General features: G+C 40.1%; 4 protein-coding genes and 1 pseudogene across 5 annotated transcripts; 4 read left to right on the top strand and 1 right to left on the bottom strand.

The window, feature by feature from the left end:
- The first annotated feature begins 114 nt into the window (after window positions 1–114).
- On the top strand, window positions 115–3,393 carry LOC141836650 (uncharacterized protein At5g01610). Its single transcript, XM_074724158.1, has 3 exons — window positions 115–273; window positions 632–686; window positions 2,840–3,393. The coding sequence occupies exons 1-3, from the start codon at window positions 187–189 to the stop codon at window positions 3,217–3,219; spliced, it is 522 nt and encodes a 173-aa protein (XP_074580259.1). The 5' UTR covers window positions 115–186; the 3' UTR covers window positions 3,220–3,393.
- An 865-nt stretch (window positions 3,394–4,258) lies between these two features.
- Window positions 4,259–8,066, top strand: LOC141835892 (uncharacterized). Of its 2 annotated transcripts, none has more exons than XM_074723283.1 (2): window positions 4,259–4,392; window positions 6,151–8,066. In XM_074723283.1, the coding sequence occupies exon 2, from the start codon at window positions 6,160–6,162 to the stop codon at window positions 7,762–7,764; it is 1,605 nt and encodes a 534-aa protein (XP_074579384.1). In that variant the 5' UTR covers window positions 4,259–4,392; window positions 6,151–6,159; the 3' UTR covers window positions 7,765–8,066. The 2 variants fall into 2 exon arrangements, with proteins under 2 accessions (XP_074579384.1, XP_074579385.1); XM_074723284.1 differs by having other exon boundaries at window positions 4,275–4,407.
- A 59-nt stretch (window positions 8,067–8,125) lies between these two features.
- LOC141835893 (nuclear transcription factor Y subunit C-2-like) lies at window positions 8,126–9,357 on the top strand. Its single transcript, XM_074723285.1, has one exon. It carries the CDS (start codon window positions 8,581–8,583, stop codon window positions 9,241–9,243), a length of 663 nt encoding a protein of 220 aa, XP_074579386.1. The 5' UTR covers window positions 8,126–8,580; the 3' UTR covers window positions 9,244–9,357.
- Window positions 9,358–11,207: 1,850 nt separating this feature from the next.
- Window positions 11,208–11,739, top strand: LOC141835497 (TPD1 protein homolog 1-like). Its single transcript, XM_074722915.1, has one exon. The coding sequence runs from the start codon at window positions 11,208–11,210 to the stop codon at window positions 11,595–11,597; it is 390 nt and encodes a 129-aa protein (XP_074579016.1). The 3' UTR covers window positions 11,598–11,739.
- Window positions 11,740–17,776: 6,037 nt separating this feature from the next.
- On the bottom strand, window positions 17,777–21,186 carry LOC141835775 (putative serine/threonine-protein kinase At1g54610; annotated as a pseudogene).
- Between the last annotated feature and the right edge of the window lie 735 nt (window positions 21,187–21,921).

The following is a 21,921-nucleotide window of genomic DNA, read 5'->3' as shown; positions in this document are numbered from 1 at the left end:
GCTGTCGCAGCTGTTCTGGTGCTTCGTTTGCCTCACTGATCCCTTCAATGGCCGCACTCGTCACGTGCCTGTCCTCTTCTCGAGCTGGCACTCGCAGGCGCCGCTTTATTCTCTCTCTAACTCTCGCTCTGCGTTATATCCGCTCACTCTCTGAGGCGAGCTCTTCGGAGGAAGGAAGCAGGCGAAATGGAGAAAGCGCTGATGAAAGTTGCGAGCTTTTCCATCACGAAGAAAGCCAAAGCGGAGATCTCCTCCATGAGCGATGACCTCACTGTAAGCGGAACCTTTCCTTTTTCGTAATTTCTCCGATTTTCTCTGTAAGCCCTACCGGTTTCTTTGATCTCATGGAAGAAGCGGTGTGAAAGAAGGCATTTTCGCCCAAATGTCGATCTTGCGCGGAGGAAGAGTAGTGTGCGTGTTGAGATCCAGGGATTTTTTAGGTCATCTCGTGGCTCAGATTTCCGACGCTAAATCTAGAAACCCTTCCATCTTGTGTCTCTTACATTTTGGTTTTTGCCCTTTTCTTGTTCATACAAGGGGGAATTCGCATGCATGCATGCCTGCATTTACATTTTTTATCCAATCTTTTCTCGATTGATGTCTTATGATGATCTGATCTTCATTTCATCAGCGCTTTTCGAGCACAGTGGAGGAGAAGGCTAAGTGGCTCTTTGAGAAGCTGAAAGGTGAGGGATTCTATACCATTGCTTTGCCATAAATTTTCAACTTCCCCTGTTGTTGTAAGGAGGCACCGAGATCTTTCTTATTTTTTGTAATTCTGGATCATTTCGAGATATGCTACAGATGCTCAATCCTTCACCTCTCACGTAACTTTCTTTGTCAACTTTTTTAGTGATTATCTGATACAAGGTAGAGTGTAGCTTTCGTTGGTTGAAATGTCCTCTTGCTTTAAGACCCCAACTACTAATTGCGTGATTTCGACGATAGCTTGCCCTTTCTGCTAAAGTTATATACTTTCAGTTTTGTTTTTGTTAATCTATCATTTTTCTCTCACTGGATTCTGAATTTCTCTGCTTTCATACCTGAGAGTTTCTTCGCGTTGTGTTTTGAGATGTTTCTTTTGGAGATATTACTGATTGAACTAATTTTACTGATTTATTAGTATGACCTTGTTTGAACTACTAGCCGATGTTGGATTAAGGTTGGTGGATAATCATATTAATTACAAACTTCTAAAATTACTACAAAACTGAATGAAATAGCAATCTCTGCATAGCAATTTACTCATACATTGACTTTACCATATCACATATACGTACGTATGAACATGTAACACATTGCTTTAATCTTCATTTTGCTCATCCAAACTATATTAGCTTTTTTTGTTTAACTCAACATGATCTTTGGGAATAAACCAGAAATCGAGATATTTGTTTAATCCAAATAGAGATGATTAACCAGAAATCGATCTGTTGGCTAAAAATTATTATGTTGGATGGAGAGGAGTGTTATTTGATAGGTTAAAGAGAAGCTAAACCTTATTGACTTTGGTGTGAGATTTTCATGAGCTATCCCGTGAAAGAAATTAATGAAATGAGGAGTGTGATAACTACGAAAATCACAATGATGATTACACCTCTTGAAAAGGAACGCCAATTAAGCATAATCATACTTTGTATTTTTTTTTCTTCCCTTTTTGTGTTCTCCCAACTTAGAAGTTACGGCGTTTATGCTAGTAATCTAGTAAGTGGCTGGTGAATTATTTTTCGTACAGAATGTCTATACTCATTTAAACCATCCTTTACGGGTTTATATACTTATGTTCAATATTAAGTAATTTCTTAATGATAACTGCACATGTTGTGTATTTCCCTCACTACTGTATATGCGCTATATGGCAATCCATCGGCATGCCACCTATTGTCACCTCATGCAAATACTATGTTACCTATGCTCATAGCATTCATCGGCATTAATACTGTAATGTAGTTCTTTTCTTCTTTTCCTTTTCTTTAAAAGAAACTTTTAATGAACTATTATCTAGAATTGGCATTTATCGTATGTTACACATGCATGCTCCATGGTAAATTGAACATCTTGTGCTCATGATCATATTGGATTTATGGGATTAATTATCATATCGATTGGCGCATCGATTTCACACGTTTAGGATTTTTGATAATCAACTCAAATTTTCTATGTCAATGGTCATGTATGTTGAAATGTTCTACGTGCGTGGATGTTACCATGAGATTTATGTCGATGGTCAAGTTTTATGTCCTAAGATTGTTTGTTTCTTTTGGTCTTTAACCCTGAGATGTTACCGCATCGCGTTGGATCTGTGACAATTCTCGTTCAGGGAAGAAGCGAGAAGGTTAAATGTCTCAATAGTGCTGTTGTACATTCAGAACCTCTCCACATCTTTATTGTGTAGCTAAAATGCCAAACCGAACTATTGTGTTTATTAACAATTCATTCCTACTGAATGCTAATTGATCACCACATTATATCAACTTTGTGATCACACCAACAATATTCTGATCAGTCAAAAAGTTGTATTGAGTCATTATGAACACACCTGTGTCTATGTTCTATCGCATCCTTTACATGCTCAGAAGGTGCGGTGCATTCACGAAACCGGTTGGATGATGTGTTGCTTGGTAGTTTTTTTTTTTTTAGATTGTGCCATCTGTTGATAACTTAACAAGATGCTTGCGAGTATATGATGACTTTCATATTTGAATTTGCAAATCTCCAGCAAAGTTTATGATGACTAATTTGGCTTTGATCACTAGTTAACCTCTGATCGGATTTTTGTTTAACTAAACCGCAGCGAAAGGATGTACTTATTGGTTCATTGTGTTCTTGTTTTATACAGGCAAACCACCAAAATCTCTACCAGATCTCCTCCGCGAACATGGCCTCCCCCAAGGCCTATTTCCCAGGAACATCATATGCTACGAGTTCGATGAATCAACATCGAAGTTGATCGTTCACCTTCCTTCCGCTTGCGAGATCAGCTTCAAAGATTCTTCACTTCTGCGATATGCTAAGCGTGTCAAGTGTACTCTATCAAGAGGGAAGTTGTCAGGAATAGAAGGCATGAAGACGAAGGTCCTGGTTTGGGTCAAAGTTACCCAGGTGAGTGTGGAAAGCTACAAGTCAGACAAGATCTGCTTCATGGCTGGTGTGAAGAAACTAAGATCCAAGGATGCCTACGATATGCCTCGCGATTCCATCAAGGTCGATGAGTTTTGAGGTCGGTACCGGATCGTGTCGTCGTCCCGATTCTTTCGGTTGGAAATCATGTTTGGAATTGCAAAGGTTGCAAGATCTCTACATAGTTGTTTGAACTTGACAATGGTTGAACGTTTTCCATGAATTATGTTCTTCTCGTCTTCTGGGTAGTTCACTGATTCACTGATCTACATCGATCGGATACGCAATTTGTTAATCTTTTATATTAACTAAATTTATTGTTTGTGAATCGAATCTATACAATGAATCAGTTAGTAAAGATAAAATACGACGGAATAGAGTTGCAGAAATAGATAAAGATTAAATTTTGGTAAAGTTAAGAGAATGTTTTTCTTCATAGTAATCGATTATAACTTCTCGATTTGTTTTCGATCATGGATTGATCATGTGAACTTGTTGGAATGGTGTTAAAGTTAATAAAGATAAAATTCACATTATCAAGGATTTGTCTCCGGGACAATGGTGCAACGGTAGGACATCCGGATTGTGACCCAGGGATTCGCGGTTCGATCCCCAGCTACGGCGTATTTGCAGGAATTTTCCTCCAAATGGGGAACGCAATGCAATCAAAGGATGCATCTGGATTGACCGCCGTATGTGCTTCCTGATTTATCCTGGTGGTCGGCAATTTTTTCGATTGACATACGGCTTCCTGATTTATCCTGGTGGTCGGCAATTTTTTCGATTGACCTCTAAGGATTGAGTCCATGAGACTGACTGGGATTTATTTTTTTTTTAGAAGAAAAAATAAGATCGGCAATTTTCATCTAAACTCGAGAATTACTATTAAAAGAAAATATTGAATGTCGGCGTCGAATTTAATGGAAAACGTGTGTTGGATGGTCTGGATCCGAAATATTTTGCACGTGCGAAAAAAAGACTGAGAGTTTATATATATTTTGTGATTGGACGGTGATGAAATTCCATCCGTCCAATTTGTGATTGGAAAAAATGGACGGTGGAGATCACTTCTTCACACACACGCCATTTTGTAGTGGACTCACATGGTATCCGCTATTTATGAGAGAGAGAGAGAGAGAGGATAGAGGTGGAGATGTTGTATTCTTTTCGCCGGCTTCTCTCGCGAGGTCAAGTGTCGAAGTCGCTCCGCCCAGGCAGCTCTGATTTTGCTGCGAGAGCGCAGACGGTCGATTTGTAGTTAAATTGATCCCGGTAAGCTTCGTATGTGTAAGTGAAGGAAAAAAAAGGTTTCCTTTTTAAATCTCGTTTTACTTGATCGGATGTTTCAGAACCCATTTCCTCCGATGGGAAAAAGTGATTCTTTTGCCCAAAGTTGTGATCTTTGATGGAATTCGGTTTTCTTGTGCGATTTATCATGTGTGTGATTGTTCAAGGATGCGATTGTTGCTGTTGGGGATTTGATTTGGCGAGTACTCCGCGCGCCGTTGGTCGGTCGGTTGTTTGATTAGGGTTTCTTCTTTTCTGAGGAAATGAACTTTTGTCATGCGCTAAAGATACTATCTTGGTTACTGAATCGCTGTTTTGGGAATGCGATCTGGATTCTTGTGTTATTTCGTCAATCGAACTAGGTTTTCTTTGGAAGGTCAGGATTGTATAGCTTTTGCTTTTAGTAGCAGCCGCAAGAAGTACTATGTTTTGGGAAAATTTGAGTCTCTAGGTTACATTTTGCTAAATGAAGTTAAGCTCAAAGAACTATTCTATTGTGGGGATGCCATGGTGCGAACTTAGCAGACAACCCTGAAGGAAAACAAATAACTACAGTGGAGTGATTGGAAAGAATGATCATATTAATTATCTAAGTTGCTACCAGATATGAGAACGTTATATACATCTCAAGACTCAGCGTATTCACAGACTATAGTTGTAAAAAAAATTTTCTTTATAAACACAGAAACAGCAGTATTTGTCACCAGTGACAGTCAGAGCTCAGTTCTCTTCAAATATATAATTGCTCGAATTTATGAATTTTTGCCACTGAAATTCTTTATTGATAATACCACAGTTAACATCGCATGAGACCATGTATAACTATGGATCCTTTTTGTATTTGACTCACTTCACATGGATTGCAAAATTTCTACAACTGAAATGAACTGAAAGATAAAAGAAGGCATTCCCCTGGCTTGGCTTTCTACTAACAACCCCCTTTTTTTTCATTCTTCTTTTTAAGAGAGGGTAAAATTTGTTGATCAAAATATTTTCCTGTTTAGTTCAGAATCTGATTCCTATAGGAGGTTACATCACTTAGTTGCTCTGCTCACAAACCTTCTGCTGTTTGCATTTTGACTCTTATTGTAAATGGTATTTTCTTTTTTAAAAAATACTAAATTGATTTATTTACTTATTGTTCTCTTATCACTATTTAGTTGTTGATTCTAGAATTTATACTGGGTTAATTCGGCAATACTATGATTTTCTATTACAATTATTGTGATTCAGCTGATATGCTTGATTGATCTATTTGGCAACTCCCTTTCCACAGTATTATAGGGTAGCTATCATAATTTATTTTTAGTTAAGAAGTTTATCGAAGTATTAGGGATCAGCTTGGATGACTTTTCACATTTGGTCTACACTATGTTCAAAGTAAAAAAGTTCTATTTTAGATTGGACATGCATCAAAAATGAACTTTTCAACTCCAAGAGATGACTTAAGGATGTTGTGATTTTGCTATTTCAGCCTTTAGAGAACATCCCCGCTTTGATAGAACTCTGTTTATTGACTAATTTATTCCAATATTCTAGTTATCTATGGAGCTTATATTTGCCTTCACTTATTGCTACTTTGTGTTATACCATACAAATTGTTGCAAGTAGTTTGTGACTGATGGACGGCTATCTGGATGCCTTTGTATTGTACACCAGTGCAACTTATATATTCTTTCTCAATCTTTCCCTGTTTTTAGATATTGTCTGTCTCATTTTCTATGAACATGCATCCATATATAGGAAGCTTAAATGGCGTATGAAGATAAAACAATGGCTAGTCATTGCTCTTCTCCAAAAATCATGGCACCAGATATCTCAAATGCCAACAGTGTAGTTTGCATAGATTCAGAACTACACCCAGTTAATCCACTCAACCTGCAAGCAGGGTCCTCGCATGGACCAGTGGCAATCTTTTGGGATATCGAGAACTGCCCTGTCCCAAATGATGTTCGCCCTGAAGATGTTGCTGGGAACATTCGGATGGCATTACGGCTGCACCCTGTCATTAGAGGAGCTGTCACAATGTTTTCTGCTTATGGGGATTTCAATGCCTTCCCTCGGAGGCTAAGAGAAGGATGCCAAAGGACTGGGGTTAAACTAGTAGATGTTCCAAATGGGCGTAAAGATGCTGCTGACAAAGCTATCTTAGTTGAAATGTTTCTTTTTGCACTTGATAACCGACCACCGTCATCAATCATGCTAATCTCTGGGGATGTAGACTTTTCTCCAGCTTTGCACATACTTGGTCAGCGTGGTTACACTGTAATCCTTGTAATTCCTTCCGGAGTTGGTGTGTCATCAGCGCTTGTTAATGCTGGGCAATTTGTTTGGGACTGGCCTAGTGTAGCACGAGGTGAAGGTTTTGTTCCTGTGAACTCTTTTATGCCTGGTGTTTCTGATCTCACTCCATATCATAGTAGTTGTGGCATAGGAGAGATCCAAAATATTCAGAATGATGAGGAGGCTATTGTTTACAGAGGAATTTCTCAGCGTGAATATGGTAGGGAATCAAACATCGGCCAGGTCTTTTGCCACAACTCTACCTATACATCTGGAGGACTTGGTAAAAATTCTTATTCATCAAATGAATACAACAGCGGCAACTTAGTTGGGGGGCCTTTTATTTCATCAAGATCTCAAAGCCTACCGTCAGGCTTAAATGAAGGTGCCGAAGTAGATCACAATGCCAGCGAACAAGCATGGTGGGTTCAGCCAGGGGACCTTCAGGGTCTGAAGGGTCAAATAGTGAAGCTGCTTGAGATGTCCGGTGGGAGTATGCCTCTTGCACGTGTTCCTTCAGAGTATCTAAAGTTCTTTGGCCGACCACTCTATAAGGCAGAGTATGGAGTATGTAAGCTGGTGCACCTCATTGAGAAAATGGCTGATTCATTATATGTGGTGGGCAAGGGACATAAGAAGCTGTTGTGCCTACGCAACATCGATACAAGGCGGTGTCATGTTAGACCAGCTATGGCAAGGAAGGATAAGAAGGGAAAACAAGTAATGGAGGAAAACATGGCGATGATCACCTCTCCTCATTCAGGTTATTCATCTGAGGAGTTCTCAGATGATGAGAAGAATGATGATCCTCTTTTAGGTGCTGATGAGTTTGTGGATCAACTTCAATGTATTAGACAAGAAGTACAAGAGCTTCTCATTTGTTACTCATGTCCAGTTCCCCTTACTGCATTTCAAGCTCTATACAAGCAGCGATACAAGAAGGACATCGACTTGAGAAGCTTTGGAGTAGATAGTCTGGAAGAACTGATGGAAAAAATAAAAGATGTTGTGGCATTGGTCGTGGATCAAGCTAGCAAGAAGTTGTTTCTTGAACCGAACCTTACAAGCGGATGAACTCAGAGGTCCGCAGTTAGTCATCTTGATAATTGTTATCATATCAGCTGGTTACCTTCTCTTTTTCTTTCACAAACACTCAGGTTATGCACTTGTCCTTCCTCGCCTATATGGCACCTTTTCTTCTAGTGCCTGTAAAGTCTGCAAAGGCGAGGAAACTACATTTGGTGCGTGTATTAGTTGAAGAAGCTCCTTATTTTTCATGAGCTCTAGTCCTTTTACTGCCCCTCCTGTTTGTTGTGTACTCTTAGCAATGTGAAGGGGAACGAGAAGAAGTAGATTTGTTGTGTTGTGAATTGCTTTATATATCAGTGAACTAATAATAGAACATGCATGCACGTCGAGTCCTTGATGCATGAGACGCAGTCAAAGATTTTTGTTGTGTTATCAATTGTTAATCTGAACTATAAAAATCTCTGGCTGTGAATTCAGAAATCAGTATGATGTTGATGTATTCAGTTGCTTGCGGAGGTGAAGAATGAGAAAAAAACAGTGAAGAACATCTCTGATCTTTTACTCAATTGGCTGCACAGTGAGGAAAATATTGAAGAATATCTCAAGTCTAACTCACAAACAAATAAGTTACAAATGGTGGATAAGGTCCTTTACTTGTTGAGAGTCCCCATCTTATCTTTTTCCCCTATCACTATATCCTTTCTCCACCTCATTTAAATCCTGAGCTCCACTCATTTTTGCTCGTATATACTTCAATTCCATTTCCACAGTGCCTGTTCATCCATTCTTCTTGAGCTCTTGAAGCAGCTAGCGGATGCAGCGTTTTGGTGCGATTTGGAAAAGTGAGTGAGTAGGGGGGTAATGGAGCAGAACCAGCCGCCGCCGGCAGGGGCGGGGCCGTACCAGGTGGCGGCGGGGCCGTTCCAGCACCTGCTGCAGCAGCAGAACCAGCAGCTGCAGGTGTTCTGGAACTACCAGCGGCAGGAGATGGAGACGGCGGCGGAGTTCAAGAACCAGCAGCTGCCGCTGGCGCGCATCAAGAAGATCATGAAGGCGGACGAGGACGTGCGGATGATCTCGGCGGAGGCGCCCATCCTGTTCTCCAAGGCCTGCGAGCTCTTCATCCTCGAGCTGACCATCCGGTCCTGGCTGCACGCGGAGGAGAACAAGCGGCGCACCCTGCAGAAGAACGACATCGCCGCCGCCATCGCCCGAACCGACATCTTTGACTTCCTCGTCGACATCGTCCCCCGCGAGGACCTTGCTGCTGCGGCGGCCGCCAAGGACGACGGCGCCCTCGGCCCTGGCGGTGGCGGCGCCGCCGCCCCCGGCGTCCCCTACTATTACGCTCCGCCGCCGCCGGGGCTCATGATGGGACAGCCCGCGGACATGTACGTGCATCGCCAGGCGTGGCCGCACATGTGGCAGCCGCAGGAGGACGGCGGCGAGCAGGGCCTCGATGCGCAGGGATTCGCCTCGCCGCCGCCGCCGCCGCCGCCTCCGCCGCCGCCGGGTACCAAGTAACTACTAATTAAAACAGATCGATGGATCGATGTATGTAAAGAGAAATTGAATATTGAGTATTGTTCAATATTATTCCCTTTTAATATAAAATATGCATGTAGTATTTTCTTTAAATTAATTGCTCATCTTCTACAACTGTCAATAGGATTTATTCTTGTTATAGGATTTTTTTATAAGTTTTTAAGCCATTAAAAATAATTTAAAATTTTTAATCTTTAAAAAAAAATCTGCACTTTGAGCATTTTGGGTCATTTTAAATTTTGTTAATAAGTTTAAACCTATTAACACTTCTTTATGGGTTAAGAATTTAATGTTAAATATTAAATATTTAGTTTTATAATTGTTTGATGATATATATATATATATATATATATATTATTTATTTATTTATTCATAAAGTATATAAAATAAAGTTAACTTAGTCAATAAAAAAATAATTAAACTAAATCACATATTACTTATAAGATAAGGAACGTCAACATAGTTGAGTCAACAGTCAAATTGTGTTAAAAGTCCAAATCAAGATGAACTTTGATCAAGTTAAGCCAAACTCGAGTCCAATCAAATTGACTATGAGTCAAGTCGACCTCTAATAAAAAATCTCCAGTCAAATTGATGTTGGATCAAGTCAAATCTTGATAGAAGAACTTAGTAAATTCCTTTTGAATTGAATTCAAACATTATATGACCAAATTAAAAATCTGATTTAACTCGGTAGTTGTTAAAATGTCCATCATAAACGGACACGGTTGTTGAAGCACCGACCATCACGAGAGGTATTCCTCAAAAAAAAAAAAATACTCTTTGAGAATCAATGTCAACCTTTCACTTTTTATTTAAAGATAGTCAATTCTAATACACAAACAAATAATTTATTTTATTTACTACTTTCTATTTATCATTCACTTTCTTCGTTCTCTCCACCTTTTCCTTGAAGTCAGACTTAGCATCGGAGTAGTCAAGTCAAGTTCTGACTCGACTATCCTCCTAGCGTTTTCTTTAAGTCTCATACTCCTATTCAAAGATCTCCTTATTCGATAACCAACGCCTGACTCCTTTGAAAACCAACCCGACTAGTATCCAATCAGTCAAAAATACTCAATTGTGATTACTTTACTGTGTCATTCTCTCTTAAACTAGATGACTTATTACAACTAAAATATAATACCTAATACAATCAAATGATAACACTAATAAAATCAAATTGTTATGTCTCAATGGAATCAAGGCATATATTATAATTAACAGTAGCATCTAATAAATCAAATTAAACACTTTAACATTATTCCATTGAGGCTAACTTTAACATGAAACCAAGCCTTGATATTATTGTTGCTTGCATCATTAAATGAAAGCACTAAATAAAAATTTATTTAGAAGACGAAGAAAAAGAAGAATAGGAACATGAAATATTACAGTAAAAAGTGGAATTTATATTCTAGTAGTCTTACATAGTTGGTCTCATGATCATCTGTGAGGAAATAAATCAGAAAGTTACAGTTGATCACTACAGAAGAGAGCATTGCTTCAATTTAGTTGAAATTTAACTCTTGTCTACTACAGTAAATCTGTCTCACAGTCATTGACTCAATCATATCTCGAAATTAGAGGAGCATGAAACAACACACTATGGCTTCCACATGGCTCTAATAAGTCTAAAGTCTAAACTAAGGATAGCAGCTTGTCCACTAAGGCAAGTCAAACAGGGAAGTCACTCATTCATTAAGCTTGCCTTGTCCCCTGCCATCATGAACACCATTGATATATACATCCACTTTAACTACCATATCTTCCACTTTAACATCATATCTTCCAGTGATCAACCCTAGGAATCAATCTCCACAAGTTCGTACACAAGAAAAGCTCTCATCGAAGCTAATGGTGGTTATATGGATATGGCACCACTTGTTTGTTCATGCCATTAAATAAAGGCACAAGAGTTAAGAAGCGGGCAGAGAATCGAAATGGCAGCAAGTCTGCACAAGCTCTTCTTCTCAGCTCTCCTTCTTCTTCTCTGCAGCGTCGACGAAGGGCAGGGAGGAGCTCCGTGTAGCTCAGCGGACATCAGCATAAGGCAGAGCAGGACAGGGGGCGTAGTGGAAGGGAAGCCTGAGTACGAGGTGTCGGTCAGCAATGGCTGCCGGTGCTTGCAGTCGAAGGTGGTGCTGAGGTGCTACGGGCTCAGCAGCGTCGAGCCGGTGAACCGTCGGGCCATCCGGCCGGTCGACGAGGAGCGGTGCATCGTGGGGGACGGCCGGGCCATCTCCAGGGGGACGCCGGTGAGGTTCAAGTACGCGTGGATGACGCCGCAGGATTTCCCGATCGTCAGCACGCAGATTCACCACTGCAACTGAGAGTCGAAGGGATCTGAAACCGATGAATTGTGTGTGTGTTTTTGCTTCTGATCGTGCCTTTTGCTTTGTGATGGGAAGCTGCAGAACTGCAGCAAGAACAGGGTCGTGGAATTGCAGTTAAACAGCATGTAAATGTATGGATTGGGGGGTTCTGCATCGTTCTTGCTCATAAACGCACACATTTTTTTTCTTGAAAAAAAAAAGATAAATCATCTCGATCGAGAGATCACATGCAATCTGAGAATTGCATTCCATGTGATTGCATGGGGCTAAGGAACAAGAGCACAGCTAATCATGCAGACCCTTCTAATTTAGTATACCCCGAACAAGGACAATGGCACCGGCAACTGGTCCACGCTACCCTGAAAAATAGTCACAAAGTTCCAAGACCACTGGCTTGTGCCTTAAATGATCATCTTGGAGCCTATCCAGAGTATAATTCATAAACAAGCATCTCTTTAATTGATGTAAAATTAAGGCTACAAAATGTTGGACAATCTTTGCCGGGAGGGTCTGAGTGGCCGAGTCGTCGACTGTCGAGACACTGAGTGCCGAGACGCCGAATAGCCGAGTCACCGACTGCTGAGACATTGAGTGGTCGAGACGACGTCGAGTGCCGAGACGTCGAGTGATCGAGACGTCGAGTGACCGAGACGTCGAGTCAGCAAGACGTCGAGCGGCCGAGACATAGAGTGCTGAGACGTCGAGTGACCGAGATGCCAAGCAGTCGAGACTGAATGCAAGTTCCTTAAAACAGATTTCCTGTAGGAATTTTGCTTCAAATGGGGAGCGAGTGACCGAGATGCCAAGCAGTCGAGACTGAATGCAAGTTCCTTAAAACAGATTTCCTGCCAGAATTTTACTTCAAATGGGGAGCGCAATCAAAGAATGCTGAGCATCTGGGCTGGCCATTGCGTGCACTTCCCGATTTACCCTGGTGACCGATGGAAAACTTCCGTGGGGTCGGACCGGTCACCTCAGAGATAGTCAATGGGACTAACTGGGATTTATAATCTTAAAATAGATTCCCAGGATATAACGACAAATACTTTAGAAGGTGGTGGACGATTGTTTTCCGGGATGACAAGACCGGATAAACGATCAAGCATAGATTGTTCCTGCGCGAACTGATTACACCCTAAGGCTATCACCACCGGAGAGGGGAAGCAGAGGAAAGGGAAGCAATGATTGAGAAAAGAAAAACCTGTGCACTCACGCGTGAGAGAGAACCTCCTCCCATGTATTTGTTCAAAACATCAATGCTTGTGATACATTATAAACCAACCAAGTTTCTTCTCAACTACCAATATGAAATTAAACTCCTCGGATCTTCTCCATCAATCTTTTTTTTTTGTTTTCATTTACATTTCCAACACAAAATTCAAACATAAAACATATAGGCTTTTACGCTTGTCTTCTTGCTTTGATCGTAGTGGTTTGGAATTGGGTGTTTGATAGAATGCTTCTGAGATAAACTGGCTTCTACTGCATTTGGTTGAGGGTCTTAATTAGTGGGACGTTGAATGCTTTTCTGTCTGGTATCTTTTCTTCTTTTCTAAGAATAATGGAGCGCATTGCTCTTCGCCTGTGGAGCAGTGGAAGACAGTACAGTTTGCTCTCTTTGGGCTCCATTTTCCACACAGAAGAAAAAGTGTTGTTTAAGTTCCGATCGCACAGTAAATACTTCATCAGTTTTAGAAAATCTGACACGATTGATAATTATTCACCAACGAGAAGATATGATGGCTCTATAAATGCTGTTCAATTGTTAGAAGAAAATACAAAACCAGCTGCAGAAATGGCTTTCGTCCTCAAGCTCCTCCTTGCTGTGTCCCTGCTACGTCTCCTTGCGACGAGCATGGCTGTCAGTTCAGCATTCAGGTGCAGCAGAGCAACACGGGGGTGGGGGCAAGGTTGGGCATGATCCGGTACCGTTCGAGGTGGAGGTGAAGAAGAACTCGTGCCGCTGCAGCGTTGCGGGCGTGTTCCTGCGGTCGGAGGGCTTCGCGAGCTCCACGGTGTTTGACCCCGATCGAGCTGTTTCGACGAGCGGGGAACGACTACCTCGTCGACGACGGGAAGAGCTAGCATGCAGAGGCAGAGCTCGCTCGCTCTCTGTCAAGTTATGCTACGCTTGGGACAGGGCAATATAATCAAGATGTCTGCTGCGAGCCAAGGGCGGCTCAAGCATCTGCGAGGTCATAGACAAATTTTTTTTTAATAATTATTATTATTTTTTAAAAAAAATTTATCTTATTTTTATTCGGATTTAAGATCGATAATGATGGATTTAAAAAATTTTTAAAATAAATTAAAATATTAAATTTAAAAATAAATTTTTTTATATAAAATTAATTTTTTTAATTTTTTGAGATATAAAATTATTAATTAAATTTTTATATTTAAATTTTAATAATAATTTTTTTTCAATTGATAACATTGTTAAATTATTTAATCTTTTTTGAGATATAGTTGAATGTAAATAAGATTTATTAATTTTAATTTTTAAAAACTTCTTTCCGTTGAAGCTATACTAACCGGTATGGTAAGTAATATTCTATAAGCTAACCATGCATTAGGAAAAGAATTTAATTTTTGTATAAGACTTAATACTTTAAGTGCTATTTTTAATTTTGAAATTATTATTTCTTTTAAAATTTTCAATTTTAAAAATAAATATAAACCATCAATATTTTGAAAAGAGAAAATAAGCTATCAAATAAGTAAAATGTTTGAAGTTGGACAAAATAGGTTATTAGGTTAATAAGGAAGAAAGGAGAAAAATATAAAAAAAACTAGTAAATTAGAGTTTTTAAAATTAAGAAATATTAAATATATTAGAATCATACCAAAATCTTTATGAAATTCAATGACCATGTCAAATATCTACAAAATTCAATGATCATACCAAATCTTTCCAAAATCCAATAAAGATATTTTAACAATTTTTTATTCTCTCAATATTATAAATATAAATAAATAAATATATATATATTAAATAATTAATATTTTGAAAAAGTGGGCCCCAATAACCAATTTTATTGGGGCCCTAGGCATAGACCTTAGTAGCCTATGCCTAAAGTCGGCTCTGCTGCGAGCTTCCAAGCGAATTACCGATCGATCCAAATCATTGATGGTTGTTGTTTATCCTGAAATAGGGATGATTATTTATTGAATTAGATAACGGTCGCGCGAGAATCTCGACGAAATTAAATCGAAGTAATGTCTAATATAATGGTCTATTCTAATTTTCTGATTTATCTTTTCGTAAATCATCATAAACATCGTATGGAGTTGACTACTTCGCTCCTTGTTTTGTTTTGCCTTCAGAATTGCGAGTTAAAACTGTGATATCCCTGCCCCGGGCTACGATGACTCGGGGAAAAAACCAAAAAGGACAGGATAACTTTATAATTGTGGCAAGAAGAACTATGGAAGTCGGTTTGTCAGTGTTGTATTGTAATATTTTTTAAACTTATCATGATGTTCGATAAAAAAAAAAATATTATAAAAAAATTTCAATTTGAACTCGAACTCCATCTAAAAACTCTAAACTCGAACCGTATAATCCGATCAATCCAAATAAGCTTTTAAAAATTAATTTTTTATTTTTTTCTTTATTTTTCACTTTTATTTTAATAATTTATCATTATTATACTAATATTCTATCTAAAATATCTTAATTTTTAAATAAAATTTAATTTAATCTAAAAAATTCTTAAACTCTAAATTAAGATCAACTGAATCAATTTCAATCCAATCCAATTTGAACTCAATTCAATCCAAAAGCCCACAATCCAAACACAAAAATCTCCGATCCAAATTTGATAATTTTCAAATCGATTATTAATAAATTAGATTCATTTTTTACACTCCTACTTCTATGAGACTCAACCAATCTCCTCGATTATTTTATTGATTCTTGTTCCAGTTGAATGCCGTCGACGGTCAAGCCACCAGTCAATAATATACCACTTCAACCTTCGTTGATCCCGCCGACGAGAAGAACCTAAGAAAGAAGAGAACTGAACAAGCGGATTAGCAGGGCACTGGGATTCCCGGCGAGGCCACTCCGATGCTCAAGTCAGGCAAGAGCAGGAAGAGAGAAAAAGAAATAATATGCATGTGTAAAGAATTCGAACGAGAGCCCTTTTCTTCGTACCTGCGGGGGTTTATATAATAATAGAGGGAGTGTAATCTCCAGAGACTAACGCATGCGTTTAACTGTTAATGCGACATTAACGGCACGATCTTAACGACACGATCTCTGACGATTTTCAAACATCCAACGGCTCAGTAGAGTTCATTATCTTCATTTGACAGTTGTGCACATAAGTGTGCGGGATTTTCGGGGACCAAGTTTGCGAATTTGATCACGTCCTTATCCTTTCGGATGAGCTGATAAGTCTGAGCCAAGGAGAAGGGTCAGTGTATTTGTCCGTTGATGGCTGACCTGACGCGTGAGGTCGGAAGATATGTGACCGAACCGTCTGAATGGTCGAGCTATGAGAGCATATGGCCGAGCTGTATGAATATGGTCGAGCTGTGAGAGCATGTGGCCGAGCTATGAGAGCATGTGACCGAGTTGTATGAATGGTCGAGCTGTGAGAGCATGTGGGCGAGTATCTGAATGGTCGAGCTATGAGAGCATGTCGTCTGGGCGAGCTGACATGTATGTGTGGCCAAGCTGAATTGGCCATGTTGAACTGAGCGTATGATCGAGTTCATCTAAATGTGTGGTTGAGCTGACCTGAGCGTGTGGCCGAACTCACCTAAATGTGTGGCCGAGCTCACCTAAATGTGTGGCCGGACTGAACTGAGCGTGTGGCCAAGCTCACTTATATGTGTGGTCGAGCTCACCTAAATGTATAGTCGGGCTCACCTAAATGTGTGGTCGGACTGAACTGAATGTGTGGCCGAACTCACCTAAATGTGTGGGCGAGCTGACTTGAATGTGTGGCTGAGCTCGAGCCATGATTTGCGCTTTGACCTTATACATGCTAAGTCGGATGTCACTTTGAACCGATTATTAACTTCTTTTTATTATGTCAGATCAGTCAAGACCTGTCATATCAATTCTAACCGAAAGTCTTGATTCGAATTGAATATCACGATTATATATATATATATATATATATATTTTATTTTTAAACAGTAGTAATATTTAGGTAAAAAATAAAACAGCGCCATATTTTTATTAATAATCAGAATAGCATCCCATCTTTTCCTCAAATTACCCGGTCAATGCAAATATTACAGTAGCAATAAGTCTCGGTCAGTGACTCACTGTAAATATTACAGTAGCATGACTTATCTTGAAAAAATATTGATTTGGAGATCGATAATAAAATAGACATATTAGTTTAAGATAAGAGAATGAGAATTATAAATTTACTAAACAATTGTAGCATAAGGTAGAATTTACCCTAGCGACTTCACATGATCAGTCTCATAACCATCTATAAGGAGGTAAATCGAAAAGTTATAGTTGACTACTATATGGAAGGTATTTTTTTTCAATTTCGTTGAGATTCAATCCTTATCCATTATAGCAATATCTACTCTGCAATAGTCAATTCAACCATACCTCGAGAGCATAAATTACTAAACAACGAATGAGGGAGGAAGACAAGATTAAAAGGTATTTATAAGGAAGTTTTAAAATTCTTATTTGATAATTTTAGGTTTAATTTGGTTACCCTTAACTTTGGCTGTTATTTTAATGGTTTGTGGATTCTTTTTATCAAAATTAAAAGTGAATTGGCTTATTTTGATGATTCAAACTTGGTTTGTTATCAAACTCTCAATTCAAATTTATTTAATTATTTAAACTTGATCTTACAAACTTTTTTATTCATTTTAAAAAAAAATTATTATTGAATATAGTTCACAACGATTCATAATTTCTGTCTATAAATATTAATAAACTAAATATGTATATATTTAAATTTATTTATTTATTTATTAAATAAATATAAATAAATTTTTACTAAATCGAATATGAGAATAACAACTTCAGTGTGAAAGTATGCAATGTTTTCCAAGCATGCGGAGCTTTTCATTGAAGTTCTACTTGAGCAGGAGCTGCATGTATCATTGACAACTCTTTGTCACACTGAATGCCCACTTGAGTAGCCATCGAACTCATTCAGTATCAAACAAACCATTTCTTGGATCACCAACTGACTTGCGAGCCTTCTGTTATTAATTTCTTCAACGCAAATTGTTCCATCACTGTCAAATGAACTCAATACGTCTACCATACAATTAATTGTTAACTCCTAACTGAACTGAAGTCTTTCTTCTCTGTACATATTACAACTTCACTTTCTTATACAAAAGGCTAACTACTGTTTGACTGATACAGGAGCTTCCAATTCTTTTCTTTTGGTTCCATGTACTCTTCGATTTCTTTTGATCTCCAGCAATCTCCTCAAACCATGCTCTTCCGTTCTTGGTTCCTCTTTACTTGCAATCAATCCTCTACCAGAATATCCTTTGGCTTCGAACACCGACGAGGTAAAAGATGTATCTGATGCTGCAAAAGACATCGGCCCAGTCGATGGGACTCCAACAGCTCCATCCTGATGAGGTGGTGGGAATTTCTCGCTTTTGCTGGTCATGCTTATTTGAGTCATCATCCGCATTCTCTGTAAGTTAGCAAGAGAGGAAAAGATAGATACCTATCTGAGTTCATTGCTAAAATGTTTCACAAGATGCTACGGGATTCACATGGGCAGTAGCACAATGGGATAAGTTCCCAAAGTAGAAGAGAGAACAAAGCATGAAATTTAAAAAGGTTTTTCGAATGGTTATTGTCATTGACAATCAAGATGCAAGCTACAATTTGATAGCAAGTTTGAAAGAATGGTTTAGCGATGGACTAGAATGAAGAGCATCGACTAAAGTACCTCCAAGTTTACTTGCAGCTCTGCATTGGCTTCTGGAGCTGGGACTGCTCTGCTATTGCATTTGCGGACGCTAGACCTTCTTGATGCTTCAGAATTGCCTTTCCCTGAAACTGTGATTTGTCTGTGATGACGAGAAGAAAGAAAGCTTGGTTAGTAGATGAAGAGGTCCTTCTGGTTTAAGGAGCAGGTTACCTTCTGGCCTCCTCTCTCAGTTTTGCATCCATTTCTTTGCTCGGTGGATACTGAGGCAAGCTTGATGGATCACAGGCATAAGGCTCAGTTGTGAAGAACTATACAAACAAACAAAAATTCATTATCCATAATGCCTAGTTAGTATTTGTTAGAGAATTTGCATATTGTCCATGGATAACTATTTCAATGATGCATCAATACATCATTGAAGTACTGACTTGGTGGTTCAAAGCAGTAGTAGCTGTGCCTCTATCAGCTGGATCAAGTGCAAGGAGTGAGTCGATTAGCGACAGAGAAGAAGGTGAAAGTTCCTTGAAAGTTTCTAGTACGCAACGCGTGTAGTTTTGTTTCGGCCTTATGATAGTAGCATGCCTCAATTTTGAGCTCTTCCAGTACTTTTCTGAAGGTGATCCACACAACTTAAAGATCCTGTGCAGTTGCTCCACCTCCAGTTTAGTTGTAATACATGAAATATGTCAGCACAAGCATCGAACGACGTTAAGAACAGATATAAAAACTCTCCAGTTCAGGACAATAAACAACTCAAGTAAGCAAAAGAGACAGATCATATATTTGAATCATGGCAATGGTGGTGTGTGTTTGGCAATATGAAATCAAGAACCTATCCACAAGGTGTTTCAAGATATCAATCAAATGTTAGGAATGTCACTGCCACTAATGGCACCATGTAGATGAATGGAATACTATGACATTACCTCGGTCCTTCCGGGAAAAACTGGTTTCCCCATTAACAACTCTGCTAAAATGCAGCCAACACTCCAAAGGTCAATACCGACACCATAATTTGTCGCGCCGAGGAGGAGTTCCGGGGCACGATACCACAATGTGACCACATGACTGGTCATTCTTGCCTTATGGTCAGGATCAAAGGTAGAAGCAAGTCCAAAATCAGCTATCTTGAGTATCCCTTCATTGTCCAAAAGCAAATTTGAACACTTAATATCGCGGTGTAGGACTCCTCGGCTGTGACAATGCTCAAGACCAGATAGTAACTGTTTCATGTAGCATTTAACCTGGGCAAATTACAGAACGCAGAACATCAAGTGCTTGTAAACCAAAATGAAATATGCAGATATATATATAGCAATTCTGGTGACTAACACTTCTCATTTTAGTAGGATAACAATTAAAACTTGTATTTCATGCTGATTTGTAACAACATTTGAACTTTCAGCAATTGGGAAACACAAAAGTGAACGAAGCACAACAGTTGAAGCTGCATCTACAGTTTTTTGGGTGCAAGAACTTCTCCTTTTAATTTTTTTCTTCAAAATTGGTCAATTCTTCAAAGAACAGTAGCATGCATCATTCATCAATAATTGTATAAAAATGGCAGAACAGTTTTTAATCTGTCCGAAGGTTAATAAATTTCAATCTGAAAATTATAAAGTTACTGGGAGATGCTGCAGCATTGATAGAACAGTAGAAGAGTAGAACAGAGGCTATCCAAGACAGGAAGGCGTTTAATTCCATGAATTGACTGGATTAAATCATCAGGAAAAAGACGCAAGTTCACATTCCAAAAGTCTGAGAACCTAAATAGGGAGAAAGGGGCCGACCTGGGGCTCCGTGAAACGCACGCCGGGAGCCGCAGCGAGGCCAGTAAGGTCATGCTCCATGTACTCGAAGACGAGGTAGAGGGCGGAGGAGACGCGGGAGATGGCAATCCCCTCGAGCCGGACGACGTTGGGGTGGTCGAGTCTTCGGAGCACCGTGATCTCCCTCGCCATGAACCGCACGCTCTCCGGCTCCACCACGTCGAAGCGCACCTTCTTCATCGCCACCATCCGCCCCGCTCCACGTCCCACGCCTTGTACACGTTGCTGTACGTCCCCGACCCGATCTGAACCCCGCACCAAAACCGGAGCTTTCCTCAACAAAACACCTCAAAACTCCATCTTTAGAATGGGGGGAGGAGGAGGAGGAGGAGCAACCGTACCTTGGCAACCTTACGGAACGAGTCCGCTCGGCGAGGATTCCATCCGAGGAGGGAGTCTCCGGCGACGGAGAGGAGCCAGGTCGGCCAGGTGGAGGCGTCGGAAGGGGAGAGCGGGGGAGGGATGCGGGCGCTGTCGGAGGGCGGCGGATGGTGCAATTTCTCGCCAGGAGCCGAGGCGGAGGCGGAGGCGGCGGCGCTCCGCTTGCTGAGAGGGCAACCCATGGGCGGCCGCCTACATGGAGAGGGCGGTAAGTGGCTCCCCGGCTTGCTTGTGGCTGCAACCTGCGCGAGTTACTTTAACCGCAGTTTGCCGAGCTTGAAGAAGAGAAGCCGGAGAGGGCGAGACAGAGGGAGAGTGAGAGTGGCAAAATTGGAAAAGCACCGAAAACCGTTCGGATATCACAGGATTGCCACCCACATTAAACAATAGCTAAAGCTCCCAGAAGGGTAAACTCGTAGATAATTCCAACTTGGAGGTCATTAGCATAGTCCCTTTTCAAACAGCAAACAAACGAACTGGATGGCGTCCAAGAGCCCTTGCGGAATCAGAAGCTGCAATTCATCCCATTGCACGCCGCGTATGACGCGGCTTAAATGCACCTGCCCATCGCATTCATATCCCTCACCGGTTCCCAACCCTTTTCCAAACTGTCCCTGATCCCCGCCATCCAGATCCCATGTCTTCGTTCAAACAGCAAACTCCAATTCCCCAAAATATTTTTTTTTTTTAATTTAAAATAAAATTGTTTACCTCCAAAATTTTACTGGTCTGTTCTCACTGCTTTCTGGCACTTTTGCCTTGCAAAATTCTACTGCTTGCTCTTCTGCACTGTGCAGGCTCTCTGACACTGCTCTTGCACCGCACTCCTCCCCAGGTTCAACCTAAACAGCTCAGAGTCAGTCACAGGCTCCTGCTCTTCAAAGCACCATGCCATTGCCATGTATGCAACCAAGAATCTAGTTTCAGTTTCCTGCATGATTAGGTCCTCGAGTGCAGATACATGAATAAAGCCTCCAGAAATCTTTTGCAGTCCTAGGGAAGATGATTGGATTACATACAGGTATCCTGATCTTTTTCTGAAGAAAAAAGATATTGCTCACCTTTTTACCCAGGATTTCTAGTTGTCCATATAACACTCCCTAAGCCTCATCTGAATAATGAAGTTTGTGATGAATCTCATATCTTTGGCAAAGCCCTCTGAGAATCTGTATTGTCTCATTCACTGTTGCTTCGGGAACTTTGACAGGCTGAGAACGTCTT

The sequence above is a fragment of the Curcuma longa genome, chromosome 10 (genome assembly GCF_044706935.1).
Source record: "Curcuma longa cultivar G26 ecotype Majalengka, Jawa Barat chromosome 10, ITB_CL_G26_1.1, whole genome shotgun sequence".
Classification (NCBI taxonomy): domain Eukaryota; kingdom Viridiplantae; phylum Streptophyta; class Magnoliopsida; order Zingiberales; family Zingiberaceae; genus Curcuma; species Curcuma longa.
The sequence above is the reverse complement of the archived record's forward strand: the minus strand, read 5'-3'. Positions and strand labels throughout refer to the sequence as shown.